Source organism: Astatotilapia calliptera, chromosome 23, assembly GCF_964374335.1.
Source record: "Astatotilapia calliptera chromosome 23, fAstCal68.1, whole genome shotgun sequence".
Taxonomy (NCBI): domain Eukaryota; kingdom Metazoa; phylum Chordata; class Actinopteri; order Cichliformes; family Cichlidae; genus Astatotilapia; species Astatotilapia calliptera.
The window spans coordinates 31,892,137-31,914,561 of NC_137443.1; the positions used below are offsets into that span (position 1 = coordinate 31,892,137).

The window sequence follows — 22,425 nt, forward strand, 5'->3', positions numbered from 1 at the left end:
ACTGGCTAGGCAGAGCGCTTGAGTTGGAAAGGATGTGCAGCATGTTTGGGTGATTAATGATAAATGAAATGAAAAATGAAAAAAAAAATACTTATGCTATATATACTTATATATGTAGATAGTAACGTGTTTAGGACTGACATCATGTTCCATTCTGCTCAGCAGACTTTTGCAGGGACGTTCAGCTTCAGCTCCAGCATTGACTGATAAACTGGTCTTTTCCTGCTGCTGTTGCTATATCGCATTTAGAAATTCACTATTGAGTTTAGCCGCTAAAGTTGCCTGAAGTCTCTGTATCAACGTAATCCTGAGTGTTGACGATACAAAGAGCATTTGCAGTCTTTTGGTTTGACATGACCAACAAGCTGTTTCAAAACCCTTCCCCTTTGCCCTTGCGCACCTGTTGAGGTGCTGCTGCAGCAAGTCTAGACGTTGCTCCACCTCTCCATAGGTGAGCTCTGTGTCACTGTCATCCTCCCTGGCTGGTGTTTCCTGGCAGTGAGCCGACTCCTCCGCAGCCTCACCGGGATGCTGACGCACCCACTCGTCAGGGTGGAGCTCTGGAGGGAAAGACATGCAAGCAGAGATGAATACGCATACACACGCGTGCACAAGAAACGATCTGTGTTATTAGAATGGTTTCTCAGGGAAAGCACTGTATGTGCTGTGCCCTCTCATCATTTAGCTTTACTGAGCTCCGAGCAGCTTACCACCTTCTGATTCCTGACATTTACACTGGAGAGGAAAACACCCATCTGACCCCAGCTTGCATCACAACCTCAGTGGGATTTTCCTGCCTCTCTTTTGGGTTTCTGCTAGAGATTAAATTGACATTTCCTGTGCATTTCTCTCGCCAGTTTGTAAGAATCAATATCACTCTGCTCTCCAGAACAAATCCTCTTACAGCTGTAACATCTGAATTGTGGGATATTATCAAACCAACACACTGACACAGATTTCCCACGTCAGTGTGGAATCCTGCTGAGTTTGACTTGCAGTTAAAATTCAGGAGCGCCCTGTGCGTGTGTTTATACTAAACCAATTTATGGAGGATTTAAGGTGACTGCAGCTGACTACTGAGAGTGCAGATCAAATGAAGTCAGATGCAGCTGTTTATGTGGAAGCTGCATCTGCATCGGAATGCATAGGAGGATTCTGTATCGGTTTGCTGCGCGTTTACAGCCGGTACAGTCCTATTAACAACATTCACATTAACAACATGTTTCCAACAGATCCTTCAGTTTGGCCCGAACCTACAGTCACAAGGGGTGTCCCGAGCCAAGTGCTGGATAAAATCCTCTAACATTTTATTACTGAGTTGGTTTTAGGTTTCAACATGACACATAATCCTTTTTGGGATTTTTAATAGATGTGACAATCCTCCCCTCAGGCTTTTTTAACTGGGGTTTTTTGAATTCTTGAAAATGAACTTCTAAGTTAATTACTTATTCTGGTGTCAACCTTTACAGGGAAAAAAACCCCAGATTTACAGGAAACTGTGTATTTGAACAATGTCAGTAATTTCCCAGATGTTTCTTTAGTGTTTTATCCACTTGGTTTTTGTTAGAAAAAAACATTTATTTGAATGACAGGAAAGAAATAAAGACTAATCTCTTGTTACTTGATGGAGAGATAAAAAAACCCTCTTCATTTGTAGGAACAAATACATCTGACATCTCTGTCACCTTTGTATTCCTGGTTCTGTGCGTTGTCTCCAGCCTGTGTACTGGAAGCACTGTTCAACCCAAGGCCCAGGGCGTGGTCCCTTACCACCGGGTAGCCCAGCACACCAGAACACAAGGGCCTCTGCTCCTCTTCCTCCTCCCTGCCTTCCTCTTCCTCCTCATCCTCATCATCCTCTCCCTCCTCAGCAGACTCTCTCCTCTTCTCAGCTGCCGAGGAAGCATAGATCTGCCTCGTCTGCTTTGTGTTGCAGTAGGTGACCGCAGTCTCCTTGTTGTCCTGGTTGTGGGAGCCTACGGGCACAAAGTGCAGTCAGGAAACCTGCTGGGGGAACACTGACTTCCTCTGGGGATGTGGGGGTTGCCTTTGTTATCTGACAACAGTAGCACGTGTCTTGCTTTGGGATTAAAGTGAGGACAAACAATGTTAAAGCACAATCTAGCCTGTTAATGTTGTGCATTATATCATAATGTGTTCCAAATGTGTGTTTACAAGGCAAGCTTGTTCAGCAGTAATGAATAGTGAACATGAGCTTTTCATTCCAAACTGAAGTGAGGTCTAAATCTTCACACCTGATGGATGTAGGCAAGATATGCCAGCTGCTAGACTGTGAAATGGACCATTAGCTACTTTCTCTGTCCCTACTTGTGTTATACTGTGAGATGGTGACACCAGTGACAGAGGACTCGTAACCATGGTGACCAATTAGATTAAATTAAAGATATTCCACTTCACGTACGAAGTACTGAATGATGATGAAGCATTATATTTTTAAAATCTCTTAGTATCAACTGTTGACAGAAGAGCTCTTCACTCTCATACTGCAGACTTGTTTGTGTATTTTATTTTACAGTCGACTAGGAGGCAGCGCCTTCAGCTACTGGATCTCTTTTCTGTGAAACTAGCTCCCAGTTTGGATTTAAGAGACAGACATGCTCCCTACTTTTCATATTAAGCTTTAAACTCTTCTTTTTCCTACAGGTTATGAGTAAGTCTATGGGCTCAAAATGAGGTCATAAATATTTTGTACTTGTAAATCGAGTTTGTACTTGTAAATCAGGATTTGTATGTGTAAAAAAAATTTGTGTGTTTATAAAAAAGATTTGTATGTGTAAAAAAGATTTGTGTGTGGACTTAGCCAAAAAAAACCCCTGCAAGTTACAAGTACGAATTTTGACCCTATTTTTCTTCCTTTCATCTGATTGGTCAATGTCATGTCAATCACAAATGTAACAATCCAATCAGAGAACAGATGGGTTTGGCTGTCTGAGGGGTGCTTTTTTTGAACTGCAGGTCTTTGAAGGGAATAAATGCCCTTTTACATGCCAACCCAGAGTTTTCCTTCATCACCACGAAGGAAAACAGTCTGTGGTCGTCTGAGTTTGGTGATTTTTGTGTCACAGGTCTACGTGTTTAATATAGGGACTTCTCTGATTGGATTGTTACATTTGTGATTGACATGACATTGACCAATCAGATGAAAGGAAGAAAAATAGGGTCAAAATTCGTACTTGTAACTTGCAGGGTTTTTTTTGGCTAAGTCCACACACAAATCTTTTTTACACACACACAAATTTTTTTACACATACAAATCCTGATTTACAAGTACAAAACAGATTTACAAGTACAAAATATTTTTGACCACATTTTGAGCCCATATAAGTCTGGATCTGGATATCCAAACAAGTTATGCTACTATAGGCTCTGCTGGGAGATGCACTGAGCACTTATCTATTCTCACCTCCCCCCATTTTCCCCATTTGTTGTTTGTAGCCTCTCTGTGCTCTTCTTTCCACTCATCTCTTCCCCCTCACTCCAACCAGTCAACATATGGCTGCACCTCCCTGAGCCTGGTTCAGCCAGAGGCCTCTTCCTGTTAAAATGGTCTGTCAGATTGTTGAGGTTCTCTTTTTGTATGTTGTTGCCAGTGACAGTGACAAAAGATGGATTAATTAATGTAGTTTAATGAAATTGTTTAGACTTCTCTGTATTTTAAATTCTGTCATGCGTGAGCTTCAGAAAAGTACAAAACAAGTCCAGCTTGTCAGTGCCGAGCACTTTCACAATGCATTAACAGTGCCGCAGCAAATAGGAAGGTTCAGAGAATTGCTTTCAGTTTGTATGATTGAGCATGACTGCACAAAGAAACCTAATATAACCCAGCCTAACTGTAAGAAAACATTCTTTATTAAAGTATCTTTTCTGGAAATAAGCTTTTTTTATTTTATAAACCTCCCCTTTTATTAACATTGAGGCTGTCATTGCACTTGAGTCAGCACACATTCATGAGAAGGGGCTAGGAATGAGGAAGCGCAGCTTTGGCAAGTTAAATGGAGCATCAGTGGGCTTCAGTGTAACTCAAACACCACCTGGAGGCATCGTTGCGTAGATCTGTTTATTTAAAATACTGTCCTGAGTATCAAAAATGTTTGTAGGAAAAACCGAATTCGCAGCTAAGGTCACCATGACTTCTTACAGAGTGGACGGTGTGCCAAAAGGCCACCGTGTGATAACTAAATGTTGAATTCTTGAAGACATTCAACACATCCAAAGCATTGAAAAACACATCACCCAAAATTCATTCTCATTAGCCCTCATGAGTTTCTGACCTGACACAGGGAGGTCACATGCTTTGCTAAGACATCAGGCAACTCTGATTTGCCTGCTGTCTTCCTTTTAAGGCCCAGTTTCAATACTGTTATTTGGTTAAGTGATCAGATTGGATTCGTGTGTCTACATGTCGCCCGGCTATCTGAATGAGTTGCTATGGTAACAGTGTAATAAGTAAGCAGCTCTGCATGTGTACCTTGTCCTTTGCGTCCTGTGTTTTGCATGACAAAAGACGCTTTGTAAACTGACTTTAGCATCCACACTGACACACTTCTCTAGAAATGTCCAAATGTGGTTTCAATCCACTTAAAAAAAATGCTGGAATCTTTCTGGATACAATATAGATGTGCTAAAAATAGGTCTGAGAAAGGCTTCACACTCAGCTCCACCTAGGCTCTGTGCACAGGTACATGTATAGGAAAATGACTTCATTTGAATGTGAGTCTCTGTGATAGGTACAGGTATGTGAAACATCAGTCACAGAAAAAAAAAACATGAAATAAGGCTAAACAGAGAGTGTAACAGTGGTTTTGGAGATCATTTCTCTCAAATTATGCTGACAATTCAATACCCAAACTTTGGTCATTTAGTCATAAGATCCATAATTGCAGCTGCTGTTGCTCGGATGAAAGGCTCACTGTTAATTATTAATAAAAGCTACTTTCAGATGCTCCCTTACTCACAAGGGTCACCTCAGCAGGTAGTTCCATATTTGATTTGGCACATTTACATGCTGTGTGTCTCTCTTTTACACAAGTCCAAACAGATCTGTGTCTAAAACAGTGAAAAGAATTTGCAGACTTTAGACTTACAGTTTAAAGTGATTGTCAAATTTTATATGTAAAATTTATGACTAAGTTTTCAGAAGTTGATCAAATGAAAGTAAATAAATTAAAACTGAGAGAATGTTCACATTACTCTGTCATTAATCTGACAATCCCCGGTGAGGAAGGACAGGACAGGAGTATTAGGAAAACTCTGTTTTAACAGGAAGACTTCCAGCATAGCCAGGCTCAGGTAGGTGCTGTCACCTGCTGAGGCCAGGTGAGTCATAAGGAGAAAGACAAGATGAACAAAGAGCAACCACCAACAACAACAATCTTCTGGAAGTCCAAGCCTATAGCCCAGGGGTGTCGAACCCCAGGCCTCCAGGTCCAGTGTCCTGCAGGTTTTAGATCTCACCCTGGGTCAACACACCTGAATCATTTAAACCAGTCCTCTGGAGAACTTCAAGATATGTTGAGGAGGTAATTTAGCCATTTAAGTCAGCTGTGTTGGATCAAGGACACATCTAAAACCTGAATAACTAAAAATGGTTCAGGCACCTGATCCAATCCTAATTATAAGCTTTATGACACTGTCTGTCTCCTGAACCCAAACTGGAAGCCGTTTCCACAGAGGAGAAACGCCTTATAGTTGAAGGCTCTGCCTCCCCTTCTACTTTTAGAAACTGTGGGAACCACAAGTAAGCCGTGCAGGCGTATTGAAGAGTGCTCGTAAGGATAACATGGTACTATGAGGTGTTTAAGATAGAGGGCCTGAAAGATCAGATGGATTTTATGAGGATTTTAAATGGGTTTTCTGGATTTTACAAAAAGCAAAGGAAGACTAGCTAATGTGGACTTTCTGTGCAGAGCCATTTCTAATTTTTTCAATATTCTGCATTTTAAAGTTGTTACTAGAGACTTGTTACATGGTCAGGAACGACTTTTAGGCACTGCTCCTTATAACTTACCTTACTGGAGGCCAAGATATCCATGGTATGTATCAGTTTTGGCAGCATGTTTCTGAGGAATATTTAAATGAGGGTGCAGCAGGTCTGAGGTGTTAGCTGGCTGAATAAATGGCACTGCTATGGTAACAGTAAACAGTAAACAGCATGTGTGCTGGTTATCCAGATGCAAAATAAACAGGGTTTCCCATTTAAAACCACCAACAGTAGTGCTTTTGTGCATCACGCTGACCTGTGGAGGATTTCCTTCTGTATGAGACCCGTTTTCGACACTTGGAGTCATCCATGTTAGAATCAGTTTCTTGTGAGTAGGTCACCTATAAAGAGATGATGTATGATCAGACTGAACCAGCGTAAAAGTCTGTGCCATATCTGTGTCACTCGCCTCTGTTGTTCTAGAAGTAAAAATGTTAGAAGCACAAAAATTGTGTTGGTATTAAAACAACAAGCTTCCTTAACTAAGCAATATAAACTCCTGCCTGTCTTGTTGGAACACCATGTCTCTGCTGTTTTTGTTGTAATCCTAGCACGCTCTTCTCATGTGTCACCTCTGCTCTGCGTCCCTCTCTGCTTTCCAGTTCTCTAAATAAATAACCAAAGGTCAACACAAAGTGCACTCCCAGCTCTCTTTTTAAAAGATAAAACTAGCTCATTTGGATTCACACACACACACGATGCTGCTCTCTCACTTAACGTGTTATTACAACCTCCCACATCATGTCTTCTGTCCAGCGATTAGTACTCTCTCATTCTTGTCTTCCAGCAAATGAGCGATTACAGAAATTTCTTTAAAATAGAACTGAATATGAAAGCCTATATTGCTATAATCGGTGGGGCCAGCCTTATTTAAGTTACCTTTGCATTTTCATCACGGAGGTCAAACGTGAGCTCCAGGTTAGTGAAGAAGTGGTCCGCGAATTCTGGATACATGTCCAGCACCTCCAGAATGTCCTCCCTCTGAATGGTTTGCAGGTCACAATAACTTAGCGCCCGCACGTCTGCGCATGATTTCCCCGGCTTTGCGTACAGGTGTATCATTTCTCCGAAGATGTCATTTTTGCCTAAAGAAGAAACAAGTGGGGAGGTTGACACAGGAAGTGTCATCTTTCAGCTTATGAAGGACATTTATTTTTGGCAGAAGAAATTAAATTAAAGTTACTGGAGAACATATAGCATATATAACTTGTAGATGCAGTGTTTTGCAGACTGGGGAACCTCTGCCTAAGAAACTCTCCCTCTGATGCTTTTCTTATAACCAAACATGTTACTGAGCTACAAATTAAGCTAATTAGATGCAAAATGTTCCTCCACCTGTTTTTCTTAAAATGATAACGATAAAACTTTGTTTCATATTGACTAAAATATGGATTTATGAGATTTTATTTACATTTTGTGTTATTTTTGTGTTGATCTACTGCCCTCGCAGAGAATGTGCTGACTTACATGTGATGGCCCTTGCTTATCCTAACCCTATTGTGTCATGTGCTTTCTCTAGACCTTATTGGCTGTGTGAAAAGAGCCCTTAATGAAAAACAAGCGTATAAAAGGCTCAGCAGGCTACACCTGCCCACAGCTGAGATGAGAAAAACAGGGAGACCAGATGAGATTTGCTGTGATTAAATCTGGAAGCTGTTGATAGCAGAATGCGGCTTCTGTCATCAAGCACTACATCACACCACGCTGACAACCACACAAAATTTCTCTACTCTCTTTTCTTCCGCTGTCACTTCACATTCTTTGCTTTCTATTGCTCCTCTCTTCTCTCTAACCTGCCCACTCGTTCATCCCTCCCCATTTCTTTTGTCATTTGTCTCTATATGAAAGAAATCGTGCCCTTTTTTTTCCATTAACACATATTCTCTGTTACCCTCATCCCACTATATGTACCCCCCCCCCACTGTGTTCTGTCCTCTCCCTTCATCTTGAGCATGCCTGTGAGGGAGCAGTAATCAGAATTTTCTTTGAAGTTAAAACAACATACCCGATAGGGAGCTCAGCTGCCAGCCCAGCCTTATTATAGCACAACTGAGCCATCTTCATTTAGCTGGCCCACCTGCATCTACACTGATGGAGGTGTACTCAGGCAAGTCCGACCAGACTGGACTGACAGGACTATCAGTCATACTCTTTTGAGGTTCCTTTTAAAGTGTTTTTGAGCTGGCTCATCAGCTGGATTCAATTGTTATTCACTAATTAAGAACATTTAGATGTTTGCATACTTGGATGCTGAATTGTTGTCAGCGGGTTTTCTGCACTGTGAAAGCTCATGCTGGCTGTAACAGCACTAGAATTCATCAAACCCTCAGACATGAGAGTATGATTTGAAGAAAAAATGTTTTTTCTGTTGCTGAAAGCCAATCAAAAACAATTATTAACAAAATGTTATACTTTGGCTCTTTGGTTAAACTTAGACAAGACAAGAAGTTTGACATCCATCTATATAAACCTACAATCAGCAGGTGGTTGATGGAAAAGAGAAAAAACCACTAACTTAAAGCATGCTGCTTTTAAAGTTAATGTTTGTTAATGTGAATGCAATTCATATCTAACGTAAATCTTTAGATGAGTAATGCAGACCCACCCAGGATGGCCACCACAACGTCATCCTTTAGGATTTCAATGGAGCCACGGGAAACAAAGTAGAGTGCTGTAAGTACATCTCCACTGTGGACTAGCGTGTCTCCAGGGGGCGCATGGGTCGTCTTAAACCTCATGGCCAAGGCCCGAAGGCAGCCCTTGGTGGCTCCGCGAAATGCTTTACAGCCCTGGAGGAGATTCTTGTTGAGGTGGAGGCAGATATCCGCCTGTAGGCACTCTGGAAAACCCTTCAGGACCTGAGTCAAAGCACACATGTGTATGGTCAGACGTATTGAGGTAGTATATTATGTAAGATGTGATGGTTCTTTTTTCTTATATTTTATGTCTTTGGGTTTGGGGTGAAGCAGTAGGTCGAATTGACTTGACTTCCAGAGAAATTTAATACAGTTGCCACTTGTGCTCTTTCCTTCTTCTCAAAACCCTGCAGTAGAAATAGTCTGCAATGTCTTTTTACTGTTTTAGTGAGCCTCTGAGGAGCTTAAAATAAGAGGTAAACAGAACATTTAGAGACTGTAAAGCTGTAGATAAATGAAATCACAAAGTCAAAACATAGATTTGACATTTGAGTCTTCTGTCTGTTTCTTTATGTACTCACATAATGAGAATCCTCTAAGAATTCTAACCTCAGTAACGCTCATAATTTTTTTTTTCCAATACTCTGACCCTTTGTTTGTTGTTAAAGGATAAAAAAACAAATACCATTTAAAAAATACTGAACCGATAAAATGTGAAGCATTCCTACACATTTACCATTACAATTACCATTTCTAGTGACATCACATTCAACTTCTGTTAAAAGGAAGTTTTTCTTTTCCACAGTCACCAGGTGTTTGGTTAAAACACTGTTGGGGTTTTTCTCTCGATTGTACAGTATTTACCTTACAGTAAAAAGTGACCTGAGGCGATTATTTTTGAACTAAAATTAAAACTTATTTTTGCACTTACCGTTTAAAGACATAACCCCCCCCCCCCCCCCAAAAAAAAAAAACAAAAAAAAAACAAAAACCCAGCGACCACTGACAAAAAACTTAAAAATCCCAGGACAACTTGAACTGACTATTAATAAGTGTACATTTTCATAGACTGAAAGGCTTGAAAATGAGGTTTGAGTTCACTGGACATCACAAAGACATTTCTTCTTTTTGTCATTTAGACAATGACACAAGCACAGCAAAAGAAATGTTGCCTGAACAGGATTTCTGGCTCTGAAATGCTTTTTGTTGCTCGCAACAAAAACTGATTAGTACATTTGGAAAGGAAAGATTGAACAACATTTGGCAAGCGCAGGTGCCGCCGCGGAGCGTGCAGCCAAGCCTCCCACAGTGGGAGGGAAACCTGGCAGTGCCCAGCGAGGCTGTGCCCACTCTCACAGGCATGATTCACTCACTCTCTCTGGTACCAGATGAATATCATGGGGTTGTGTTTGAATACACAGATTTCATGCAAAAGGAACTTCAAGACAGGCCACATGCAAGTCTACCAATGATAGACGATTACTGGGGCCTGTGAGAAACATGAAGAATTACGTGTGTGTTCCTTAATAAAGGCATGCACAAGTCGATAAAATATATGTGGTATGGTTTCACCACAGTTGTGTACAAAATAGCTATATGTCCATATATGCACAGTAAATTGTGTAACACCCTGATGAACAGAACACGTCCATTAATTACATGCATGTCTGGGGCACTAATAAAACCTTGACATGGTGTATTTGATGGTCTCATGGAGAAACTAACAAAGCATTACACTACTAATGTCAGACACAGCTAGGTGAAGCTCTAAGACTGAGGAGCATCCGTATAAACATTGTGTTAGCACATGTACCTCCTGCTCTTACCAGAGTGGTGGGGTCATTCCATTTGACATGAGGCAGACATGGAAAAAACAAACTTATATAAGTACCATGAACAGTTCATGATGACAAAAGCCTGAGTTACTGTATGCACACACAGTAACAGTGGCTTTCATTCACTTGGTTAAGGCTAAACATTGCACAGGATAATGAAAGCATTGCACTATGCCAATGACATAGCAAGATAGGTTCACACTGATGTGGTAAGGGCGTTTTTCAGAACAAGATAGTTGAAACTGAGCAGAAATGGGGTTCAAAACTTCAAACTCACAGAAATGAAATTGAAAAAGGGGGAGAAGAAGTAGCAGAGAGAAAAACCCAACAGCAATCCCAGTTTTGTTATAGTTCCGTACCAGTGCAAACACCATCCCTCTCGTACCATATTCATGTCGATGCCGTTAGTGTACGTCCAAGCGTGTTGGAAGTACTCCTCCAGCCTCTGCCTCAGTGGGTTTGGGATCTGGTGGAAGCGGATGAATTCTTTGACCCGCAGCATCTGGAGGTGATACCTGGCTGTACCTGAATACAATCTCTGGATGATGGCGGACACATTTCCAAAGATGCTGGCGTACATTAGAGCTGGGAGAGAAGCCATAGAGGTGACCTTTGAGTACAGATGGGTTCATCTCTTCATATACATAACACCTACCTTGGGAGTTGCTGCTACTGCCAGAAATGCACAAACTGATGTCCTGAATGTGGACTGTGAATCCTTTATGTTCCAATTATGCTATATCAGCAGGTTTTAACAGTGCATTTATTTATATTTAAAAAATACATTGGATCTTTCATGTAAAATGAAAACAGTACTAGTTTCAGTGTTTGGCTTTATGTCTTTCCTAACTGTCTGTATGTGCTGTCATTCAGTTATCACTCACATCCAATGAGCATAACACATATGGAAAAGATCTTCTCAGAGTTGGTGTTGGGGGAAACGTTCCCAAAGCCCACGCTGGTCAGACTGCTGAAGGTGAAGTAGAGTGCTGTGACATACTTATCTTTGATGGAAGGACCTGAGCTTGGGTCACTGTAGTTGTATTTTTTCCCTGTAAAATGCAACATAATCATTTTTCTATCCTACTTTTAAATTCAGCTTTAAAATAGAGAACTGAGGGAAGGAACTATCATCAACAGACATTACCTATTGACACCCCCAGGTTGTCCAGCCAGCCAATTTTATGCTCCAGGTAAGGCTTCTCCACATTTCCAATTGCGTACCAGATGCAGGCCAACCAGTGTGCAATGAGGGCAAAGATGCACATGAGCAGCATGAGGACAGCAGCACCATACTCTGAGTAACGGTCCAGCTTACGGGCCACTCGTACAAGCCGTAGGAGACGGGCCGTCTTTAGCAGACCGATCAGAGTGGTAGTCTGGAAAACAGAGAAGTGCACGCTCACTTAAATCTATGTGTTTTAAATACTCTACGTTTGGATATGTACATGGTACAATGTGCTAAAATATGTGATACAGGGAGTGATGGTAGTTTACTCATGTCCTTATTCTACTGGGTGATAAATCTGGGGATGTGTAGGTATTCAGGGATTTCAAAAAAAATCCTACTATTTAAAACTTCCTATTTTTTTTTCTTTTAGGCTCATGCAACACAAATAGAGTTCCTAAGATTTGTAATGTTTAGTTATTTATTTAATCTCCGACAGGGACCAGTTCCCTGTTGGAAACAGGGAACTATGGCGTTACCTGTTGAGAACAGGGAACTTGCAAATTGATAAATTATACAACACTCAAAACATGGCTAAAAGGAGTTTCTCTCATCTCTTTTTATTTATCAGGGGTTATAAATGAAAGTCTTGAAAAGTTAATAATGGCTAATAATATCGGTCTGCAAATAAATCAGTTGGGCTCTAATGGTTATCGGTCCATCAGTGATTAGGTTCACTCACTGTTTAGTTAAGCTTATAAGTGATTACCGACTCAAAAACATATGGTGTAGCTTTTTGCAACATACAGTAGTAGATCATTCGTGCTGGTATAAACAGATCTTTCAAGGTCTCAGCATCCCTTGGTGTCAGCACAACTTCCCTGCCTCAAGCTCTACAAATCATAAAATGTCAGTAAGTATCTGGCTTCTTAACTGGCATGCCAAAAAAGCGTATGAAAGAGAGAAGGTTGCTTTGGTGATTCATCTGTTGGCAGATGAAAAAAAAAAACCTTTTCGATAACTGCATATGATGATGGCAAAATGAGCTTAAAAAAAACAAAAAATATCACCAGCTTGGAACCTCCATCAAAGTCTCAAAGCCAGTGTGCCAATGTGTCCCCATTTTTGACACAATGAATACAGAGTGTGTAACGTGAGAGTGGAGCGGCTATTAGTGTGGAGCAATCTGTAAACACAGTACAAGAAAATGCTAATAGGTCCAACCACTCCCTATCACACCTGGCAATTATCTTAATATCCTTAAAGAAGCACAAACCTTAGTAACTGTGCTTCGTCACTTCTGTGCTTGCCTATGCAGGTGAAAGCAAATACGACATTGATTATTCAAAGCACTAAAAAGTAAGAAGGGGGCTTGTTGTTTGTTGTTTTGTTTTGAAAGCAAATGACTGATGAGAAAGAGTGCGTCTACATCAAGCTGAGGAAGAATGCTGTAGCTGCTTCTGATGGGTCCATTAAAGAGCCTCCATTCTTCCAATCTCACCCCTAAATCACAGCCATCTGTCATTGCAGTGTTCCCTTTCAGTGACAACACAGTGAACAGTGAATGAATCTTGTATAGAAACAGATGGGCTTCAAATTATCCAGCATGCAAGTGACTCTGAGTGACCTGCACAGATGACACAGTGCATGCTGTATGATGTGTAAAATTGATTAAAATCTTAAAGTAAGTTGAATGCATTTGGGGCTAAGAGTGAAGCTAAAGCTAACATTAGGAACAAACTATATGAAAAATACCCAGAAAATATCCAAATATCCCTCTGGTCATCTGCCACTGTAGCTTTGCAGGCTCCCCTGGCCACTTTTAAAACCCAAGAGTCAACCAAGGGTGTGATATAACTTTCTGTCTTCAAAGTGGTCACATTCCTTCTATCCGACAAGAGCTCTGCACGGCACAGAACAAGCCAATAATCACCCAAATGTTTCCCTTCTTCATGTGATCTATAAAGAGAACATATTATCCACAACTATAGTGTCTACTGTCTGAGTGAACAGTTGCAGAAAAATTTCAAGTACAAATCTGTCTGTCCTTCCTGTGTGCACAAGCGAGACTGAGGGGGCTGCCTGTTACAACGAATCTGCCTCCTTTCTCTTTGTTTAGTACAGCCGTTGCTGCAGGTTTTACAGCATAATGGAGTTGGAGTGCATTTTTGTACAGTCTGCTTTAACCAAGGGGAAAACAATGCACATTTACCCTCTGAATGGAGACAGAATGTGAAGCCGGGAAGCAATCCATTACACACGCCTCACTTGATTTGCATGAAAATATTCACAGGACATCTGTTATAGAAAAGAGGATTTGCTTGTGTTGTTCACTTGACCTTAAAGGGTTAATTTAATATTTGTAATCATAAATGTCTCTTTCAGGAGGGCAGATACAGTAATATGATCAATTTTGTGGAACTGTCATGAAGTAGCTAGACACACTGGAAGCACAGTGTTTATGTAAATTTACTACCAGGCACGGAAGAGATGTATGTAACCACCCACGCACCCTGACATTTTGGCTTTGTTCCAGGTTTACAGTGGTCTGCCCAGAATTTCAGGTGAATGACATTTGAATTGTGATTTAGGTTCACTTTTTTCAGGGATCCTCCATAGTTTGCAAATGTGTCAAATGCGGGCACTATATCCATGTGAATGTGGACATAACATGCAAACTATCTGATCTTATCACAACAGGACATTGATATGAAAATGATGGAGGAGTTGAAACAAGTCCTGCAGGCAAATTCGAAGCCACATCATTTTCTTTTGTGTGCCAGCCTGCAGCCAAGTCCAATCAAAGCAGGATATCACCCAGGAATATGCACCCAATAAAATCAGCAGAAAAGACCCAACAAAACTCTTAACACATTGTCAGATGTGGTTTCCAGGCAACAAAAGTGCATGAAATTAGGGCTAAAAATAGTTCCTGTTTCTGCACAGTGAGCTAAAATAACACACCTTAAAGACCAGAGCTAAAAATGTACATGGATATGTTATTTTCAGCTTCTCTTGATTGGAGGAGGTAAAAATAAATTATTTTTTTTTTTGCCTCATCCTGACACTGTGTGTAAGTAGAACACATCCTGTCACTGCACAAGTCATTTGGCTGTATGATGAGGACGTATGTTGTGCTGTGGTGTCGCTCAGCTGTCTGCTCTTTTTTCCTTGCCCGCCACTCACTGGTGGCCTCTAGCCATGTACTTCCTCAAAGAAACACACACCTAATGGTAAATAAAGACTTGGCAAACCAGTAGGCTGACATCAGATCAGGACCTTGCTCTTAATACACACCTTAATCCTGGATATATCCTAATTTTATGTGTGTTTTTGAAGGTATTGCTTTGCGTATCGTGGAACCTGGAATTTTCACACATTGCAATGGACTGCATTGCCAGATTTGCTCCTGGATTGATTTGAAAATGCAAGGAAGGGGCTGGGAATCAGACCCGCTCTAGAAACAAGAGAAATGCATGTGTTTGGGGCAGTAAAGGATTGGAATATTGTATTTCCTTTAAAATGTTTTCTTACTATTAAATATTAAATGAACCTTGATGTATGTAATTTTATTTTGGAGTGCAAATAATTAAAAAATGTTTCATTTAATCTGATTTTTTTTGTATATTCTCAAGCTAGTAATTATGTCCTCTGCTGCTCCCCGTTCTCAGCAGCGGGAGTTTGCTAAGCCATCTCCCTCAGACTTGCAAGCAGAGCTGTTGGGCAGGCACAGACCTTTTTAAAGATTTGGATGGCCTGGGGCCGTAGAGTCTGTCTCTGATGAAAAGAGAGCGGAGGGAAGCAGATGCGAAAACGAAGTGTCAGATTGGTTTGGGAGTCTAAGCATTCAAGATAACATCTCAAAAAAAAAGACTGCCCAAAGTGTAGCCTGATGACACAGGGGTAACTAAGGCAGGACTGATGCTCAGCAGCTTCATGGTGTAAAAAAAGAGTTCTTTTCAATTTAGGTTTCACAAAGCTATTTCAGGTAAAAATGACCCCCCCCCCCCCCCTACTCATTAATCTACTGATTAAGTTTATTTAAATGTGTTCTGTACTTATTTAAATGTGACTGTACAAAGAGTTGATCTGTATCTAAGAGGACAGAGAGGATATTAAGTACAAAAATCCCTTTGGACTTCTCTATCCCCAACCAACCCCGGCAAATGGCCGTTCCTCCCTGAGCCTGGTTCTGCTGGAGGTTTCTTCCTGTTAAAAGGGAGTTTTTCCTTCCCACTGTCCCCAAAGTGCTTGCTCATAGGGGGTTCATATGATTGATGGGTTTTTCTCTGTAGTATGTAGGGTAGGGTCTACTTTACAATATAAAACACCTTGAGGCGACTGTTGTTGTGATTTGGAGCTGTATAAATAAATTGAATTGAATTGAATTGAATTGGAAGAGTGTGTATTGAGAGATGGACGGAGTACTTTAAGAAGCTGCTGAATTATGCAAATGAGTAGGAGAGGAAGATGGAGGAAAGTTCGTGAATCTGGAAGTGCAGGGGATTAGTCAGGAGGAAATGAGCAGGTTAAAGAGCATAAAGGCAGCTAGTCCAGATAACATACTTGTGGGGCATCGAACTGTTTAACTAGAGCATGTAATACAATCTTTTACCGATTTACAAGAATGAGGGTGATGTAAGAACTACAGATGGATAACGCTGATGAGTCATGAAGCAATGAGAATGAGTTGTAGAAGCTAGGTTAAGAAGAGGGCCAACGATCAATGTGTAATGTGTATGGGCTCATGTTGAGATGGGGTTAGGGTTAGGCACAACAGGCATGATGATTGCTTTGAGAGTATTGATGGAGAAGCATGGAGAAGATCAGAAGGAGCTGCACTGTCTTTGTGGATCTAGAGGAAACATAACAGGAAGGTATGCTCTGGAGAGAAGATGAATGAAAGTCAGTAGAAGAAGTAAGAAATGAGTGAAATCAGAGAGACAGATTCATGGACGTATTGAAGGATATGCAGAGGGTTGTGTGAAATAGGAGGATACTAGGGATAGGGCAAGATGAAAGCCAGTGAGCTGCTGTGGTGACCCCTAAAGGGAAGAAGAAGAAGAAGGACCATACATACTATTGTTACTGCTGAACTGTAATAACCTCAATCACCTGAACGACATTCACCTCAAGATGAACTGAGATACTAGTGACCATAATGTGTAGTGGTTAACACATTTGCCTAACAGGTGAAAGATCCCTGGTTGGAGACTGGGAGAGGACACAAATAGGGTTGGATGAACCCACCAATGTTATCTCGTGTTCTAAAAGACCTTTAGAGTGAGTTGTGATTTATTCTGTGAGTTCAAGTGCTTTTCTTGTAAAGGCAGTCAGATACTCGGTCATCACTGTCATCATCTCCAACTCTGCCTGGTTGATAACTGACTGATAAACGAAATAAATCCTCACCTCATCAGATCCTGAGCCAAAGATGAGCAAGTCAAAAGGGATGGCAGCCACCATGTCTATGAGGAACCAGCCTTTAAAGTAGTGGATGGCGATCTTGGCTGGGTGGCTGACCACCTCCTCATTGGTGTTGACGTAAGTCGTCCTAAAATTTATAAGGATGTCCACTATAAACATAATGTCAACTATCAGATCAACCACATTGAGGGGCGAGCAGGAATAACCACACTCCCGTCTCCTCTGCTCCTCAATGTCATTGAGGAGGAAGGCAGCAGAGTAGGGGGTGAAAATGGCCGTGTAGATGACCAGCAGCAGGATCAGCCAGTCCCAAACTGCTTTGAATGGACTGTAGTGAAGAATGGTCCACTTATCCATCCGTGGTGTCTGGAGTTTGTATTCAGGAAGCACATCGGCACCCAGAGAAAGAACCTAGTGAAAAACAAAGAGAACTTTTAAAATTTTACTGCCTTTAACATTCACTATCTGTGTTCAAATACACACACATTTTGGGAAACAAAAGTGTAATACGGTGCTTTTTCTTGCAGATTCTTTGCAAATTTGTTTTTATTGAGGACTTCACTGATTGCCTTTGCAGTGCCTGGGAGAAGCTTTCAATTTCTATTTCTGTTTTACGACACCATCAGCAATATTTTCAGAGTGAAGGGTCAGGCGAAAGGATTAAAATTTTAACTACATGGACATTTCAAAGAGTCTGTAAGTAGATTTGCATCACAGGAAATACAGGATGAGCATTGTTTTTGATTAAGAGTCAGAACTTATTATTTGCCACTTTGAGTCTCTACTTTGTGAAGGTGCAACAAATCTAAGAACTGCATGCACTTAACAATCTTAAATATGCTCTGTTTTTTGAGAAATTTAGTTAAATACAAGAAAATTTGAAAATATTTACACTAAGCGTTTGCATGTCTGCTCTCTTACATTGCTGGGCATGCTAGTAAGTGGAATTGCATACAGTCATGGTGATAACTATCAGTACATATTAAAAATCAACTTGTCCTTAGCAGCTCTTAAAGTAAGGTAAATATAAAGTTAGATGAATAATTATTAAGCTAAAATGAAGAAGCGGTGTGCTAAAAATTATAGTACACAATGTCCACAGTTTGGACTGAGAAGAAAGACGGTTTGGAGTAAAGGAGGCCATTTACGTCCACTGTGACAAACCATCGAGGTGACCTCTAGAGCTCATATGACGGTGGGTTCGGTTGATGCCTTGTAATGTTAGCGGTTTCACACCTTTGTTCTGGAGGGGGTAATGACCCCGCCTTTTTTCACATCTTGGTTCATGTGATAACCCGCATGATTAATAGTGGGTCATTGACCCTCAGCACCACCCCCAAGGTGTTGGTTTACGGCAGGGGTAGGCAACTCCAGGCCACGAGGGCCGGTGTCCTGCAGGTTATAGATGTGTCCTTGAGCAAGCACAGCTGATTTAAATGGCTAAATGACCTCCTCAACATGTCTTGAAGTTCTCCAGAGGCCTGGTAATGAACTAGTTGTTTGATTCAGGTGTGTTGATCCAGGGTGATATCTAAAACCTGCAGGACGCCCTTGAGGCCTGGAGTTGCCCACCTCTGGTCTGAGGGTTAAGGGTTAATTTCCTGGGACTCTCCATCAGTTGTTTTAAAACTGAAGAAGCCTCTGATGACAGGAGGGATATCTTCACTATCCTAAAGAAGTCACTGTGGCTCAAGTTTTAAAAAAGTTTAGTTTTAATTAAGTTTGAAATCAAATTTGCTATGAAAAAGACAAACAGGCTACGAGAAACAGAAGAAAACAGACGAAGGTGCATGTGATCTGTCAACCCCACATGAAAAAAACAAAACAAAACTCCTGATTATCCAACATCTGTGGGAGAGTGCCAAGAAATTAGACTGTAAGTGATAACATCCTAGCAATGACATGCCATATTTTATGAAAGATAATTTAGGATAAGATGAGATAAGGAATACTGGAATATGTTTAAATGAAGGTTAAAGCCTACATCAATGTTACAGAGCACATGGAAAACAAATGGCCACAAACCTCGTTGAACTAAAGTAATGATGTAAACAGGTAACTGCTGCTAAAGGTGGTTCTACAAGATACTGAATCATGGGGTGTACTTAGTTTTATTTTGGCTTTGATATCATAAAGACAACATGTAATAAGTCATCAATTGTTAATCTGAAATTGTAAGACCTGATAAGGACCTTTTTAATAATGCCCTTATACGTAAAGCCGTGGAATTAACAAAATGTATATTTTCTTTAGATTAGGTCAAGTAAAATTCAAAAGAAAAGACTTATCGCTGTGTGAATAATGCAGCTGTACATCATATAGATTCAGATGTAATGCACTTCACCATTATCTGTCATCCACAAGAACATCTTGCACATTACTTTAGGCATGATTTCCAATAAATAAATACTTCTCCAGTGCCTGTTTACAGAAACTCTTAAAATTGAAGCTTCAGTTGAGGGAGTGATACCTTTTATTATTATTATTTGTAAGAATATTGTTTATAAGAACAGAAACTGAACATATCAAACCAAAATAAAATGACGATGCATCAACTGCATATAGAAAAATAAGAGCATGCATAAATGTCAAAATGTATCATCAAGACTGGAGGTATAATCCATTCCGGCAAGCCTGAATGTCAACATAATTATCTCTGTTATTGCAGTCACCATATAAACTACAGAACCTAATAGCTTTTAACATGAATATTAAAGCAGCGTCATGGGACTTTTTTCAGATAAGAGTCTCAGTGACTTGGAGGTAATTATAGGTGCAGGCAGGGGTACAGCTATTCATCTAAGTGTTCAACACTTCAATAGCTACAAATTTTCATTTTCACTGCTGATTATGGCAGAGGGGGTAGGTTTGATGGGTGGGTGTGCAGGTAAATTGCATGCACTACAAAGGCAAAGATACAATTATGATGTGATGTATGTGAGTGAGCACGAGAATGAAACAAGAAGGGAGGGCCTTAAGTGACTTTATTTTGTCATTCATCATATTTTTCATTGCTCCTCTATCGGTGCCCTGTCACCCCTCTATTCTAACCATTGTAACTGGGGAGGTAGGACCGGAGAACAGAAGGATGACGTATAGCACAATGTGGCGTGGTATTAATAATTGAATTGGTTATTAAAAACCCCATCCCTCTGGGAGGAGGGTTAAACGCTTTTACCCTCTGATATGGGATAACCTTTGAAATCGATCAGAAACCAAAGGACAGGCAAAGGGAATGCGCTCTAATATTCATCAAGCTGCCACTTCATTAAAGCTGGATGCTTAAAGTGATGGTTTTAACTCAGAGTTTAATTACTGTTGACTCTGAAATAACACCTTAGATTCCCATTCTTGTAAAATGATTTCTGTTAGGAAGGAGTATAAATGTTGAGAAAAGCTGACACTTGCTGTACCGAGGACGATTGTGGCCCGATCGCTCACATGATCCCACAACCTGCTGGTAATCCTGAGAAAGTTGGTTGATTTGTCAGAGTGACAGTTCTAGATCAAAGTGTTGTAGACATCTGTTTCTAAATTAATGATCCCATCTTAATTATTTAACCTGGTTACAGTAGCCATGTGCACTTGGTCAAATGAACTCTTTCTTGCTGGTTAATGGAAAGCACATTCTGTGTGTGTCTCGGTCTCAAGCACAAATAAACATTAGCTCTCCCCTCTTCTGGTTTTTCTGGTCTGCACAGTGCACACTGAGATATCATTTAGAAGTACATAGACCGTTATTTGACTCAAGATTCCACCTCAGATAACCGCAAGAAGTATAAACTGCTAAGATGCGGTCATTTGAGCCTCATATGGGGATGAGCCACACGTAGGGCTGTTCGATATAACGATATATATCGGATGACGATATAAAAACGTCTATCGTTTCATTTTACACTATCGTTTGTTTCGTGGTGTTGCAAAATAAACTGTTTACGGCAATATTTTTTCATCGTTTTGATGGTCACTGTAGTGGCTATATTAATTTCTTAAAGTTCTCTCTTTCTCTTATATTTTATATAACCACACTACTGACGGACAAGCGCATGTTTTTATGCGTTGTGGTTAGCAACAACTACGGAGCCCCGCTGGGGACATGGGAGAAAAAAAAATTAAGACAGACTTTTGTAAACTCGGGATCTCGCAAAACTTTTGCAACAACCTTTCACAATAAAGCTCAAGATCCTGTTGAGACTTTTCCAAAAAAAATGGATCACGTGAAAGAGCAGATTATTTACGGATGAGAATTAAAAAAAGAGCCGCCAGGTGCTAAAAAATAAACCTTAGACTCAAACGTTAGAACAGGCTTTTCCCCGCAGCACGCCGTGTAATAAATACTCACAAAGAAAACGGCGGCCTTTACAACTTGTGTCTAAAAATGTATAGTTTCATGCATCGGTTGAAACACTCGACTCCAGCTACATGGCGCGCAGCTGGAAACACTTCCCGCAAGTCGAGCTGCCCGAGATTCACAGAATTTACAGAAAATGTTACATTTTTGTGATTTATATCGTTATCGGGACGATAGAATTCTTATATCGGGGTATGAGATTTTGGTCATATTGCACAGCCCTAGCCACACGTGCACTGAGAAGTTCAAAATGTAATAAACAGCCTGTGAGGTGCAAGTCTGCTTTCCTTTTTAGCTGATCAGTTTCCTGGGTGAAGCCACCATCTGGCTGCAGTACCTGTGAGGTGGCCAAGGCCAACAGAGAGTGTATCTGTTCAGATGCTTTAATTATAACTTCAAATAAACTCTGATGAGTTCAAAGTTGCTTTCAAGACATCTTCTGTCACTTGGTTGTCAAAGTCAGGTGTCCAGAAACCCGCTTACCAATCTAAGCTGTAAAGGAAAGTGATAGGATAGGAAAAGTATATTTTACAGTTATATTCTAGGAAGTATGAAGCTTCTTGATGCTTTCACCACTCTCATGCAGCAACTCTTCTGAGGTGTTGTATTCTACCACATGTTACCCAAGTCAATTAAAACCATATTAAGCCCTCTCTTACTTTGCACTTGTGTGAGAGGACATTGTGCCATTCTGTGGTCCCTCTGCCTCTGGCGTCAGTGTAAGGCCTGCAGCTGAAATTGGCTTTGAGCGCAAACAGGGGTCAGTTTCTGTGTCCTCTATCTGTTACACCATTAATTGGCAAAATGCAAAACTGAGACCTAATCAGTAGTTTCAAGCAGCACTGGCCTACTCCTAGGACTACATTAACTTATAGTTCCATGCCTCTCAGTCCTGGCAGGAAAGGTGAGAATGACCTCTTACACTGTTCGTAACTCTAGAAATATAGCCTGAGCTCTGGATGCTGTCTGACAGCTGTAAGAGAACACTTGGCTATAGACACCTCCAA

At 40.7% G+C, this 22,425-nt stretch overlaps 1 protein-coding gene across 4 annotated transcripts in view; it reads right to left on the minus strand.

The window, feature by feature from the left end:
• Positions 1-22,425, minus strand: part of LOC113016662 (voltage-gated inwardly rectifying potassium channel KCNH7-like) — a 73,548-nt gene that overhangs the window by 6,867 nt on the left and 44,256 nt on the right. For 3 of the 4 annotated variants that reach the window (XM_026159656.2, XM_026159655.2, XM_026159652.2), the window contains 9 exons: positions 17,053-17,478; positions 11,620-11,851; positions 11,357-11,524; positions 10,858-11,057; positions 8,607-8,859; positions 6,881-7,086; positions 6,258-6,342; positions 1,686-1,976; positions 401-560 (listed from right to left, as the gene is read on the minus strand). In XM_026159656.2, the coding sequence (XP_026015441.2) occupies positions 401-560; positions 1,686-1,976; positions 6,258-6,342; positions 6,881-7,086; positions 8,607-8,859; positions 10,858-11,057; positions 11,357-11,524; positions 11,620-11,851; positions 17,053-17,478 (2,021 nt within the window). The remainder of the gene's footprint in view (positions 1-400; positions 561-1,685; positions 1,977-6,257; positions 6,343-6,880; positions 7,087-8,606; positions 8,860-10,857; positions 11,058-11,356; positions 11,525-11,619; positions 11,852-17,052; positions 17,479-22,425) is intronic. The other variant, XM_026159653.2, reaches the window with a different exon arrangement.